Here is a 14,009-nt window from a genome sequence, read left to right as displayed (position 1 = left end):
ATGAAGTCCGATTTACTAATTATCTTTTTTTGCAGTCTTTGTAGCCTCCCTAAGAAATCTTTGCCGTCCCATGTTTTGTTTCTGCTTAAAACCCTTCAGCCTGTTCTGTTTCACTTACAATAAAAATTAAAGTCCAGGCCGGATGTGGCAGCATGTACCTGTAATCCCAGCTGCTCAAGAGACTAAGGCGGGAGGATTGCAAGTTGGAGGCCAGCCTGGGAAACTTAACAAGACCCTGTCTCAAAAGAGAAAAGAAAAAGGACTGGTGATGTCATCAGTGGTAGAACCCCCCTGAGTTCAATCCCCAGCACCAAAAACACACAAACAGACTGGAGTCCGTGCACAACCCAAGCCCCATGTGACCTGGCTCCTGATTCCCTGTGACCTTGCTGTCCTGTTAGTGTCCCCTCCACCTCTTCTGCCTCATTATCTGTCTACCTTGCTGCTCCTGCACTTTAGCAGGCATGTCTACCCTCAGGGTCTTTGCACTACTGTTATTTCCCCCTGGAATGCTTGGCCGGGCTCTCTCCTCTTTCTCCAGAACTCTGCTCATCCCTTCATCTCAGTGAGCCCCATCTGACCACTGTATTCATAACTGCAGATTCATTCCCAGTGTACTTGAGTCACCTTACCCTACTCCCCCTCACAGCACCTTTAAACTGCAATCGATCCATTTATTTAGTGTCTCCACTACTAGACAGCAGAAGCTCACGAGGTCAAGGGTCTTTATCTTGCTCAGTGTTGTTGGATGTGCCCTTTAAACACTTGTTGAATGAATGGACTGGATAAATAATGTCCTGCTGGTTATCAGGGTTCATAGCCTCCACCAGGGACCCCTGAGTTCTGGGTGGAGTTTAGCTGCAGTCCATTCAGAAATACTCTCCAGGAAATACAGTGTCCTTTTGTCTGTGTCCCTTATCACCTTCTTCTAAAATCCCAGCTAGGCTCCATCTCCAACCAAGCCACCATGTTGAGAAAAGGAGTTCCCTAATTCACTGGTGGGTTTCACTTGCTTTTGGCCAGGTTGTTTCTTACCCCAGGGACCAAATTGACCTTATATCTGTTCCATAGAAGATGAACTTTTCAGTGGTGACAGTGGCGTGGATTTGCTGATTGAAGATCAACTCCTGAGACACGATGACCTACTGGCCAGTGCCACCCGGAGACCGGCAGCTACCAGTCATGCCGCTGTTGTAACAAGTGACCTGAGCACCCAGAACGCACCCCTGTTCTCAGCACTGCCACAGGCCTCGACCTCAGCACCTGGCCTCACGGAGCCCACTCTCCAGGCCGCCTCTGAACAACTCTCAACCACTCTCCAGGCCACCTCAGTGTTTCCAGACCACATGGGGGAGCTACCTCCTACTCAGGTGCCACCCACCACCGTGGCCCACACAGCCACCCAGCAGCCTCCAGTCTCGGCTTCTCTGGCAATGGCTCCGGGAGACATGTTTGTGGAAGGGATGCACACAGTCCCAGTGCTTCCCACTGCAGTCAGGACAAACTTCCTGGAGAAAGATGTAACTGCTGGGCAGGGCGCAACCCTAGCCAGCCCCACCCTGAGCCCTGAAGAAGAAGATGACATTCGGAACGTCATAGGTGAGTTCATCCAATCTGGCCTTGGTCTCCAGGACGGCTCAGGTAAAAGACTGAGCATGGAAATAGGTTGAAAGAAGAGTAAGAAGCCAAATGGTCAAAGATCTTCATAAAGAAAGGCAAGTCGGGGGGCTGGGGTTGTGGCTGAGTGGTAGAGCGCTTGCCTAGCATGTGTGAGGCACTGGGTTCGATTCTCAGCACCACATAAAGAAATAAATAAAGGGCCACCAACAACGAATGAAATAAAAAAAAAAAGAAAGGCAAGTGGGGTGTTAGGAGTGTAGTTCAATGGTAAAGAACCCCTCTGTCAACTCTTGTACCCCAAACAAATAATCAATCAAACAAAAAACAGATCACCAGATTTGCAAAAACAAATCCAAAAGGGAAGTGGAATTATGTCTTTGGCCAATAGTTAATTTTAACATCCAGGGTTTATGAATTTAAAATGTGCCAGTGACAAGTTCAGAATCTCCTTTCCAAAACATATGTATAAATGAATACAGCTAATATCTTTATCTCATCTTTATTAGTCAGTTTTACAGACATTTATCAAATAGACTTTGTGATGAGTATTAAAGTATGTGCAATTAGTGAGTAAAGTTTTCTACAGTAATTTTACTTTATTTTATTTATTTGGGACTAAAGATGAACCCAGGGGTTCTTTACCTCTGAGTTACATCCCTAGTCCTTTTTATTTTTTATTTTGGGACAGGGTCTCACTGAATTATCCAGGCTGGCCTCCCGAGTCACTGGGATTACAGTGCACCATCACACCTGGCATCTATAGTAATTTTATCAGGCCTCACTATGAAATAGCAAAGGATTCTTACTGAGGGCAGGTCCCAGAATCATAGCAGAGTGGGAGCAAGAGAATAATCAGTATGATGGGCCCTAGTGCAAAATCCCATGAACCCTATCCCTTGAGAACATGGAAACATTGTGGTATCATGTGACAAATGCTATAACAGAGAAACAGGAGAAATGAAAAAATGAAATAGGAGACACTTATTGGTCTGGCTGCTAGGAACACCAGGGAATGTTTCTGAAGGAGGCATTATTTGAACTGGGTTTTGAAGGATGAGTAGAAGCTTTTGATGCAAAAAAAGGGAAGTCTTCTGATATTAGGTCTAAAGGAGTTAGGTGTGTTCCAGAAGCATGGAAGTTCCATGACTATAAGACGACCATGAAAACAGTGAAACAGGAGAGTGAGGTAGGAGAAGGAAAATGGAGTAGTTACACATATGTCTTCCAAAAAGACCTAAACCAAACATTTATTAAATCACCACTGAGAATCACTAAAAACTGCTTACGGATAATAATGTTGTCAAAATACTTGTGGAGCAGGGTGCAGTGGAGTACATCTATAATTCCAGGGACTCAGGAAGCGGAGGCAGGAAGATTGCAAGGTCAAGGCTAGCCTGGGCAATTTAACAAATCCTGTCTCAGAATAAGAATAAATAAGACCTGAGGAAGTAGCTCTGTGGAAGCATCTTGCCTAGCATGAGTAAGGCCATGGATTCACCCTGGGTTCAGTTCCCAGTATCTATCTCTCTCTCTCTCTCTTTCTCTCTCTCACACACACATACACCAAACTTGTTGAAAATACAGAGTTTGCCTTATACATCTGTTTTCCCTCTCCCCAGTTTCCATTTACTTGGCAGCCTTGTTCCCAACCTGTCCTCAGAACAAGATGTGAAGATGTCAGCTTCTTGTAGACCCAAGGTAGTGGAAGGAGCACCCACCGGGAGACACACCCCTGGGATGGCCTGGTCCCTGCCATTGTGTAACCCTGTTTACATCCCTGCCTTTTGTTCAGAACCATCACTTACATCATTACCTTGGTGTTCTGCTAAAGTTTACCACGCCCTGATATAGAAGGGATTCTTATTGGGTAAAAATCCCAAAGTACTGGCAGAAACAAGGACACAGACATTAAGAATAGACCCCAGGGCAAACCCTCGTAAATGCTGGCCTGGAGAACACTGAGCAAGAAAGCAGTTCTGGGCCGTAGAGGCTGGAGTGGGAGCAGGAGAGAGTGTTTTTTGTTTGTTTGTTTGTTTGTTTTAATTTTCCTTCCATGGTAGGAGCAGCTAAGGAGAGCAGAAGGCTGATTCTCCACTGCATGGATAAGTTTTGTAGCTCTGGGTGCTGCTTAATCTCTACAGAATGCTCCTACTTCTACATAGGCTCTAGGCAGCCTGGATTTCAAGCTTCTGGAACCACAGTCCTTTAGTCTAGCACACCACCCCTACTTTGCCATGGAGTGAGCTCCGCTGGGCACCGGTACCTCTACTCTTGAGCTTCCCATCAACCTTGGGTAGGAGGGCAGTTCCTGCTGGTATTTAGAAATCTGCTCTCATGGCCCCTCCACACGTAGACTGGACACTCACGGTATGGACAGGCTACAGGTGGGACTCACACACCTGTCTATTCTCAAGCAATGAGTTTGAGCCTGGGAGCCTCTTCCTTTGGAGGTGTACTAGCCAGGAGGGACATTCCCCATTATCTCAATAACCAACCTCCATCGTGGCTCCCAGCTCCCACCCTTTCCCTGTCTGTTTCTTCTAGGTTTTGTCACCAGTGGGCTTTTCCAGTGTGAATTCTGACTTGTACCTTTCTGGGGTTCTTAAGACTCGGCCCCCTCCTGATGGGGATGCTGATGCCCAAACAGAAAAACCCTTATCTTAGCAGCTATTTACTTGGGAGCTGGGGACTAGGGACACATATTTTCTTTTAACTAGAATAACTGTCAGGCGGAGAGGATTTTAGGCTCATTAGCCAGCAGTGTTTCCCAGAATAGCTGGGGTTTTTGCCTCTGTGTTTACTCAGAAAAAACTTGGATGTGACCCAGGCGTGGTGACACATGCCTACAATTCCAGTGACTCTAGAGGCTGAAGCAGGAGGATCACAAGTTTGAGGCTGGCTTGGGAAACATAGTGATATGCTGTCTCAAAATTAAAAAATAAGAAGGTCTGGGTATGTAACTCAGTCGTCGGGCACCTCTGGGTTCAGTCCCTAGTATCACTATATCATTTGGCTGAAACAGACACAGGCCACTGACTTCCTGCTGGGGGAATGCTGTTTGATGGCAATTTTGATTTTTGAGCTGCTTAAGATGTGGTTTTAAACTGGGCTGCTTTTAAAAGGCACATCTTATCCCAGGGTTTCCAAACCTGATTTTGTGATGTTGTAAAATGCCTACCATTATCCTCAGAAGAGTTGTAAGATTTTAGAAGAATGTCAAGTATAAGGAAATAAGAAATTATTCTTGGCTGAGCAAATAAGCCTTTGGTGGTAGCATTGCTCAAGAACAGGGAGAAGAAAGATGCTGTCAGTGACAGGAGCCAGGGCTGTGGGAAGGAGTGATGACCATGGAGGTGGTGCCCTGCTCACAGCCTGGGTTGGAGTGGACTGCTTCAGCTGCTGCAGAGGAATAGAACAGTTGAGCCATGTGGCCATGACTTTGCACGTCCTAGGCCTCATCGAAGATGATTCCTGATGTGTTTTTTAGAAGGAACTGGTTTGGACAGGGAGCAGGGAGTGGGAAGGAGCAGACAAAGACGACAGTCATCTTAGGACAATACAGGCAAGAGCCTGTCTCATATTTGCATCTAGGAAAAATCATGATCTGTAAAGAATGTCTCCCCCACAAAGCACATAGCCTTAACAATTCCCAAGCCTTGGCCGGCCACTCTGGCTGCAGTGTGAGATGGCCAGGCCTGCTGGCCTCGGGTCAGGGAAGCTGCTCCGTGGCAGCTGGAGAGGGGATGCTGATGTGGACTAGGGAAGTGCTTTCCAGAGCCTCCAACTGAGGAGTCTGCCCAGGCTTTTTCCTAATCAGTTTCTTTAAGTCCTTGACAGGCAGGTCCCTTCTGAATTCACAAGCACCCTGAAGGCTCCCCTAGTCTCACCCCTCAAACTTCTGGAAGCTTCAGTCATCTTAGAACACGGGGGCTACTAACCCTAGAAGTAAGACGAGAGCCAGGCATGATAACACATGCCTGTGATTCCAGCAACTTGGTAGGCAAAGTCAGGAGGATTACAAGTTCAAATCCAGCCTCAGCAACCTAGTGAGACTCTGTCTCAAAATAAAAAATAAAAAGGCTGGGCATGTAGCTCAGTGGTGGAGCATACCTGAGTTCAATTCCCAGTACCTCAAAAAAAAAAAAAAAATAGAAAGTGGAGCTATTCTTTATAAACAAATATGGATCAAAGTCTAAGTTTCTGGACAAGGATAAGGGGTCTACTCGTAATGTCTTCTGCCCATGCCAGGCCAGGCTAGAAAGATCCAGAGGGAGTGAGACATGATCCCTTCCATAGAGGAGCTAACTGCATGGGAAAGGCCACAGATGGCTAAAGGGGCAGAAAGCAAGTGGCCAATGCATGTGGTTCCCTCCAAGGGTAGCCATGAACTTACCCAGCTCACAGGACAGAGAGGAACCTGAGGCAGAGATAACTGTGGAGTCACGGGTGGGTAGAGCAAAGTGAAGGCAGCCCAGGTATATGCTCACAGACTGGGATGACCTGGAGAGGGGTGAGATTCCTGGATAGGGAACCAGGGCCAGAGGATGAGGGGGCATAAGTTAGTTAGGATTTCATTCTAAAAGTGGTAGGGAGGGGTCTGAGCATGGAAACAATGTGCAGATTTGATCAGTTGTTATAATGAGCACTGGCGAGTGTGTGTCAGGATACCAAGAAACATTCTGCCCTAAAGGCTGCACCCATACTTGGGTATGGACCAACAGAGAAACATGATTTTAGCTGAACTTAGTAGTGCACACCTGTAATCCAAGAGACTGAGGATGCTGAGACAGGAGGATCTCAAGTTTGAGGCCAGAGCCAGCACTCTAACCTAGCTTATGGTTAGAGTGCCCTGGGCTCAAACCCACTACCCTCCCCCAATGCTGATACATGCAAGTAGGAATGGGCAAGAGATTTACTTTAAGCTGGTAATCTGAGGACCAAATTTACCCCATAATGTATTTTTGCCATCTTAAATTTGAATGCCTTTGGGACAGCTGCTCTTCCAATTCTCCTTTGTCTATTGCTGTAAGTGGTCTCTTGCTCTAATTGGCTCAGTTCTGCCTGGACCCTGGAGGCAGCTGAGTTTGAGATCTCTGAATAGAGGCAGATGGCAGGAAGTAAGAGTGGCAATGCCAGAGAGGCTGATATGCTAGGGTAGGGACCTTGGACTTCTCAGGTTGGTTGGAGATGGTGAGTTATTAAAGGTTTAAGCAGATGTCCACCAGAACAGCAGCTCAGGGATTATGGGTAGAATATGTCAGAAGAAGGCAGAGATGAGCTAGAGATCGACTAGTATAAATGGAGTGAGCCAGGCCAAAGTCAATGAGGCCCCAACTAAGTCCCAGAGGTGGAGGGGAAAGGCCGAGAAGTGAAGAGGAGAGAGAAAGGATGCCACTCATTGACCATTAGGAATGTGGGTGGAGAAGAAGGGGACATCAGAATGACCTATACTTCTGGCTTGGCTAATGTGTAGCATACCGGGCCTTTCTAGGATAGGACACACAGGCAGAGCAAGCTATGAACTGAAGCAAGTTGGTTCCCACTGTAATGCATTAAGTTTGAAGAACCAGGAGGACACCTGGGGAAAACAGAGTAGGCCATTGGATGTCTGATGCTCAGAAACAAGACCTGGTCTGGGAGTCATCAATAAGAACTGAGCTTAGCCAATGAGGGCACAGGGCTGAGAGGAGAGGAGGCTGGCAGTGGAACTTGGAGATTGAAGGAATAACATCTGGAAGGTGGGCAGAGCCAGCCCAAGAGCTGGAGATGGGATGGTCAGGGAAATGGGTGGCCACCAGGAGAGAGTGGGGTATGGAAGACTAATGGGGTGTGGGGAGATAACTCTTGGGCTGGGTAGGGGGACTGGAGGCAGCCTCTGACCCGAAGAGAGGCTTGACAAGAACCAGAGGATTAGAGAGCTTCCCTGAGGGACAGTGCCAGGTGTATAGGGCAATAGTCTAATTGAGCTGAGGAGCGTGCAGGTATCACGGGTGACAAGGGGAATACCCTGCAGAGAGGCTTGTCAGGGGGGCTCACAGCTGGGGGCAGGGAGGGGAGGAATGGGTCTTGTTTGCTGATGCACTTTTTTAGGATACTGAGATTCAAGTAGGTTTATATGCTGAGGGGAGAGTTTCTTCATCTCAGACCTTGGTAACATTTGAAGTAGGGCCAGCTGGCTTCCCAGGACTATTGATGGGTAAGGGAGTTAATACACAGAAAGTTTGTGGTCAGCGTTATCCATCACCGTCACCATCATCTTTGGCAGCTCTGCTTTGGGGAAACCTAAGATGAGTCACAAGACAGCACCGTCCTTTCTCTGAAATTCCTTTGAACTGCTTCCCATGTTTCTGACATTAACCTTGAAAAGGCGTCAACATACAGTTGTCTTCTTTCCAAGGCTGACAATCTCTTGCCAAGAATAGGAGCTTCTGCACTGCCCCAGCCTCTCACAGAATGGTGATGTGTCTGACCTCCTCCCTGGATTCTGTCTTCACATCCTCTGAAGCTGCATCAGTGCTGTCATTCCTGCCTGGGCTCGTCCACCCCAAGTGCTGGCTGGTGTTTGCTGTAGTTCAAAGCATGTGGAAGTGTGTTCTATGCTCCCAGGTATTAGAACTATGAGGCTGTAACCTCTTCCTTCAGAAATCAGGTTGCCTCCCTGAACCCCAGAAGTTGACTCCATTTGTATTAGTTTCCTGTGCTTCTGAATTATAACAAGTTTACTGGCTGAAAAACAACAGAAATTTATTCTCTAACAGATCTGGAGGCCAGAAGTCCAAAATTAGTTTTATAGAGCTAAAATCCTGGTGTCAAAGGGCTATTTCCTTCCAGAGGCTCCAGGGGAGAATTCATTCCTTGTCCTTTCCAGCTTCTGATGGCTGCCAGCCATCCTTGGCTTGTGGCCACAAAACCCCAATCTTTGCTTCCACTTATCACATTGCCCTCTCCCTTTTGGTTGTCAAATCTCCCTGTGACTCTGTTAGAAGGATCCTGTGATTGTGTTTACATATCCAAGCTAATCTTTTCAAGATTCATAACTTAGTCATAGCTACAAAGTTCCTTTTGCCATCTAAGGTCATCTAAGGTCACATTCACAGGTTCCAGGGATTACAGCCTAGATATCTTTGGGGGACATCACTCAGCCTGCCATACCTTTATCAGGACAGATTCTCCAAGCACTCTGGTAAAGTAGGCAGAGCACATATTATACTCGTTTCCCTGCTGAAAAGATTAAATCTCTGGAACGTTATGGAGGCAACACCAACTGTGGAATCAGAGGCAGGGCTAAGACAAAAGCCAGGCCATTGACTCCAAGCCTGGGCACATCTATAGCTCCACACGAGCCCATGAGAGTCTTGGTGCTAGCCAGGTGCAGTGGTGCACACCTGTAATCTCAGGAATCAGGAGGGTCACAAGTTTGGGGCCAGTCTGGGCAACTTAGGGAGATCCTGAACCCGCTCAGAATAAAAACTAAAAAGGGCTGGAGATGTAACTCAGTAAAACATTCCTGGGTTCAATTCCAAGTACTCTTTCCCCCCACCCCTACCCCCCCAAAAAAAAAGAGGGAGAGCCTTATTGTGAGACAGGATCTTGAAGGGATTTGAGGGGCTGCCCAGAGTGGTTCAGGACATTAAAAATCAAAACAAAACAAACAACAACAACAACAACAAAAAACAGGCTTTCGGAGCCCATTAACATTTTCTTTGTCTGGTCAGAGAGGTAGCATGGCTGTGGCCACCCCAACAGAAATACCTCACCTCACATAGCTATTTGTGGGGCTTTGGGACATGACTGGCAGGCACCTCTGAGACAGGGAATCGATGTTTTCCTGGACTCTGCCAGGAAGGGGCACATGAAAGTGTTCTTCCTGGCAACGGCATGCAAGGGCTTACCTCAGTGCAGGGAGCACAGCTTCTCCACGGGCAGCCAGGGCCTCACTTAGCGCCAGAGAATGAGATATTTTTCCATCAGGCGCCACAGGCAGGGCTCAGCCAGAGACTTCTGTTTTATTGTCTTGAACAGATGAGCTCAGTTGTGGGGGGATGAGGCATTGGCGGGTAGGTTCTGCTGTTTGTCATGTGGAGACTGAATCTCTCCTCTCTCTGTCAGAGTAGGACTCAATAAACCCCACACTAAGCTGCTAAACCCTGCCAAGTGCACCCAACTGTGGGGCCTGCCTGGAAAACAATGTTCATCTCATTTCTACCCCCTGGCTGCCCTGGTCCCCGTGCCAAGGGCACAGCTGCCTGCCCCCATCCTGCCAGCTGGATGCCTTGGGCTCCTTCCTCACATCACTTTTGGGAAGCAGAATGGATGAACAGAGTGGAACAATTTGGAAATGGGGTGGCTTGGAATCTAGAGAACCCTGAATTCAAACTATAGGCCTGTGGTACTTTTATCCCAGGTGAGTGTCAAGAACCAATTATTTGCTGGATGCAGTGCCACACACCCATAATCTCAGTGACTCCAGAGGCTGAGGATTGTGAGTTAGAGTCCAGGCTGAACAACTTAGTGAGAACCTGTCTCAAAATTAAAAAGTAGAAAGGTCTGGGGATGTGGTTTAGTGGTAGAGCATTTGTCTAGCATGTAGAAAGCTCTGGATTTAATCCCCAGCATTGCCAAATAAATAAATTAGCAGAAGAACCAATCACTCTCATCACTGTTGTTCTTCTGGTCTTGCAGTCTTGATGGCCCCAAAGTCTTGCTGGTCCCCACTGTTAGAAGGGGCTGAGGAAGCTTTGAGCATTCATCTGCTTCTCCTGCTGTCCTCTTGCTATCTCCTCCATTGCTCACTTGTGTGGGTATGGAAAGATCAATATGCCCTTAATCTCATGTGGGACTTTAGTCTCATTCAAGGATATGTTAAAAACTAGTATTACATATTAAACATTGTACGCTTTTAGCTTGGTCTGGAACCCAGTATAGTTTTAGTGACTTTTTAAAGTCTATCCTGGATACCAAGCCACGCTAAAGAGTCATTAAGAAGGATATTGCTGAGTTCCTATTTCATTAAGGCAGACTTGAACTGTGTGTGTGTGTGTGTGTGTGTGTGTTGCATGCACACATGTGAATGTGTGTGAGATACTGGGGATTGAACCCGCATGCATGCGAGGCAAGCACTTTTACACTAAGCTCCATCCCCACCCCTCAAACTTGAACTTTTCCGGAGGTTCCTACATCCACAGTAAGCACCTTGTGTGGGGACTTTAGTGCCCTTCCCCTCCAATTCCCAAGCAAGGGGCCCTGGCATCCTGCTGCCAGAGTGACAGACATGGATTAGGGATAATGCTCTAGGATCTGGTGTGTGAGCCTCAGGGATGTGAATACCCACTAGTGGGGACTGGTTCCAGGCATCTTGGCAACTTAAAGAGCTGATGCTCCTTGTTCCAGTGTTCCTGGTTACACCCAGCAGAGTCCTCTCCTCTTCTCACATTTCTCATGTGATGCAGTAACAATGTTACTGCGTTAACATGTGATGCTGTTACTGTGTCACCGTGGTGCACTCACTCAAGTGTCAGCCCATCCACTGGTGTCTGTGAAGTGACAGGTGCTGTGTGTTCTGGGTACAAGAATACAATAAGGAAAGACCACAGCCCCTGCTCCCTTGGTGCTTACACTCGGGTTGGGGTGGGTGTTGTGGGAGGAGAGAGATGCACAGGCATTGTGGAGATCAAGATGGCACGTCCTGTCAGACAGGTACCTTCATGCTGGACATGGTGGTACACTGTTGAAATCCCAGTGACTCAGGAGGCTGAGGCAGAAGGATCACAATTTCAAGGCCAGCCTGGGCAACTTGCAAGATCCTATATCAAAATAAAAAATAAAAATGGCTGGAGATGTAGCTCAGTAGTAGAGCACCCTGTTGGATCCCCTGAACCACAGAGAAAGACACATGGGTGGCTCTGTGGGAGCAGCATGGAATAGAAGGATAGAAAGGCTTTTCAGAGGAGGGTGTAGAGCCAGAAAAGGACTTTGGATATTAGGTCCTTGAGGAATAGGATCAAAAATTGAGAGAATAATAGGAGCAAAATATGGTGGCATGATAGTGGCCCAGGATGGGGAGAGTGGATGGTTTTGTAGGAGAGTGTAGGATAGATAAGGGGAATAGCAGCACACGTCTACGGTTAGGTCATACAGGGCTGTTAAAGGCTGCCAAGGAATTTAGATCTGGGTGGAAGAGCCAACCAAGACTTCTGGGGTGGGGCATTATTAGGTGGTCCCAACACTTCCATCCACCTCTTATCCATCAGGAAGGTGCAAAGACACCCTGTCCACAATCACGGGGCCGACCACTCAGAACACATATGGGCGGAATGAAGGAGCTTGGATGAAGGACCCCCTGGCCAAGGACGAGCGGATTTATGTCACCAACTATTACTACGGCAATACCCTGGTAGAGTTCCGGAACCTGGAAAACTTCAAACAAGGTACATGTGATGGGTCCAGCTCAGGTACCTCTTCCTTGCTTCACAGTCCTCTGTTTTAATCACAGCCAGACCTCTTTGAATGAGAATGATGACATCTTCTGATGGCAGAAGGGCCTGTCCTGGGAGGTGGTCTCCCACACTGCCTCACAAGCTCTACTGTCTCTCTTCTCTCAGCTCAACTGTTCCTTCCTAGCTTCTGGGACACAGGATGACCTTGAGTCTAGTCCAGGAAACAGTAGCAAAATAGTTTCCCTTTCCTATTGTCCTTGAGAGTTTACAAATCTCACTGAAATATGTTAAGCACCCTGGATTCTTGATATAATCCAGTAAAGGCAAGTGGAATTTGCTCTTTCCACATGACAGATGAGGATGATCATCAGATGAGATAATGTTCAGGATATTTAAGCAGCTTTCTGTACAACACTAGAAAGGGGCAGGCCCAAGACACAAACCCAGGTCTAAAGACCCCTAGTTGATAACTTGTCCCATCACAGAGGTTGTCCTGTCCCTCTGCAATACTGCCCTGAAGCCTCCGCCTTCTTGCTACCCACAGGGCGCTGGAGCAATTCCTACAAGCTCCCATACAGCTGGATCGGCACGGGCCATGTGGTGTACAATGGCTCCTTCTACTACAACCGGGCCTTCACCCGCAACATCATCAAGTACGATCTGAAACAGCGCTATGTAGCTGCCTGGGCCATGCTCCATGATGTGGCCTATGAGGAGGCCACCCCCTGGCGGTGGCAGGGCCACTCAGACGTGGACTTTGCTGTGGACGAGAATGGCCTGTGGCTCATCTACCCAGCCTTGGATGATGAGGGCTTCAGCCAGGAGGTCATTGTCCTGAGCAAGCTCAATGCTGTGGACCTGAGCACACAGAAGGAGACCACGTGGCGCACAGGGCTGCGGAGGAATTTCTATGGCAACTGCTTTGTCATCTGTGGGGTGCTGTACGCCGTGGACAGCTATAACCAGCGGAATGCCAACATCTCCTATGCTTTCGACACCCACACCAACACACAGATCGTCCCCAGGCTGCTGTTTGAGAATGAGTATTCCTACACTACCCAGATAGACTACAACCCCAAGGATCGCCTCCTCTACGCCTGGGACAATGGCCATCAGGTTACCTACCATGTCATCTTTGCCTACTGACACCCTTGTCCCTGCATAAAGAAGCACAGAGGGGCCACTTGCACCTTGTGTGTGTGTTTGTGTGTGTGTGTGTGTGTGTGTGTGTGTGTGTGAGCACGTGGACGGGTGTTGTTTAAAAATATATATTATTTTGTATAATATTACAAATGTAAAATGACAGTTTGGGTCTATTTTTTTTTTATATGGATTGTAGATCGATCCATACGTGTATGTGCTGGTCTCATCTTCCACAGTTTATATTTTTGTGCAAATGAACTTCTCCTTTTGACCAGTAACCACCTTCCTTCCTGCCCTCCACCCCTCCAGCTCCCAGATCCCAACAGTGGAAAGGTCTCTTAGTCTGACTCTTGTGGACAGACTACCAGGAGTAGGAATGAAGGAGGCAAGAAAGAAGTGCTCAGTGGCGGGAAAAAAGTTTTATGTATTGGAGAAGTTTTAAAAACACAGAAAAATGCTTTTTTTTTTTTTTTTTTTTTTTAATAAAGAAGAATTTTAAAATCCTCCCCCTGGTGTGTTTTTGTTTAGCAGGAATGTGTCTTGACAGGTGTTGGATCCCTCTCCCAGGAGGAGGTGCTACTTGGTGTAATCCACAAATGTTCTCTTGCTGAGTGGACTGTGTCCAAGTTCAGGTCCAAGGGACTCCTTCTCCCCTCTGGATGGGGGTTTTTGGAACGAAGTGACCTGTGTTCTCTTCAATTTTGCAACACTGATTCCTTCATTTCTCTTCTGCAGTCACACCAGATTTTTTGCTCTTATTGTACTGCTTCCCCCCCCCCCCACCGGTCATTTTATCCAAGATGTAGGAAA

At 47.4% G+C, this 14,009-nt stretch overlaps 1 protein-coding gene across 4 annotated transcripts in view; it reads left to right on the top strand.

Annotated features, from left to right (window-relative positions):
• The window catches only part of Olfml2b (olfactomedin like 2B), a 40,911-nt gene extending 27,274 nt beyond the window's left edge, over nt 1-13,637 (top strand). For 2 of the 4 annotated variants that reach the window (XM_076861489.1, XM_076861488.1), the window contains exons 6-8: nt 1,072-1,599; nt 11,871-12,047; nt 12,601-13,637. In XM_076861489.1, the coding sequence (XP_076717604.1) occupies nt 1,072-1,599; nt 11,871-12,047; nt 12,601-13,202 (1,307 nt within the window). In that variant the 3' untranslated portion in view covers nt 13,203-13,637. Of the gene's footprint in view, nt 1-1,071; nt 1,600-11,870; nt 12,061-12,600 lie in introns of all 4 variants that reach the window. The other 2 variants (XM_076861491.1, XM_076861490.1) reach the window with 1 other exon arrangement.
• Nucleotides 13,638-14,009: the final 372 nt, after the last annotated feature.

This window comes from Callospermophilus lateralis, chromosome 7, assembly GCF_048772815.1.
Source record: "Callospermophilus lateralis isolate mCalLat2 chromosome 7, mCalLat2.hap1, whole genome shotgun sequence".
Lineage (NCBI taxonomy): Eukaryota > Metazoa > Chordata > Mammalia > Rodentia > Sciuridae > Callospermophilus > Callospermophilus lateralis.
The sequence above is the reverse complement of the archived record's forward strand: the minus strand, read 5'-3'. Positions and strand labels throughout refer to the sequence as shown.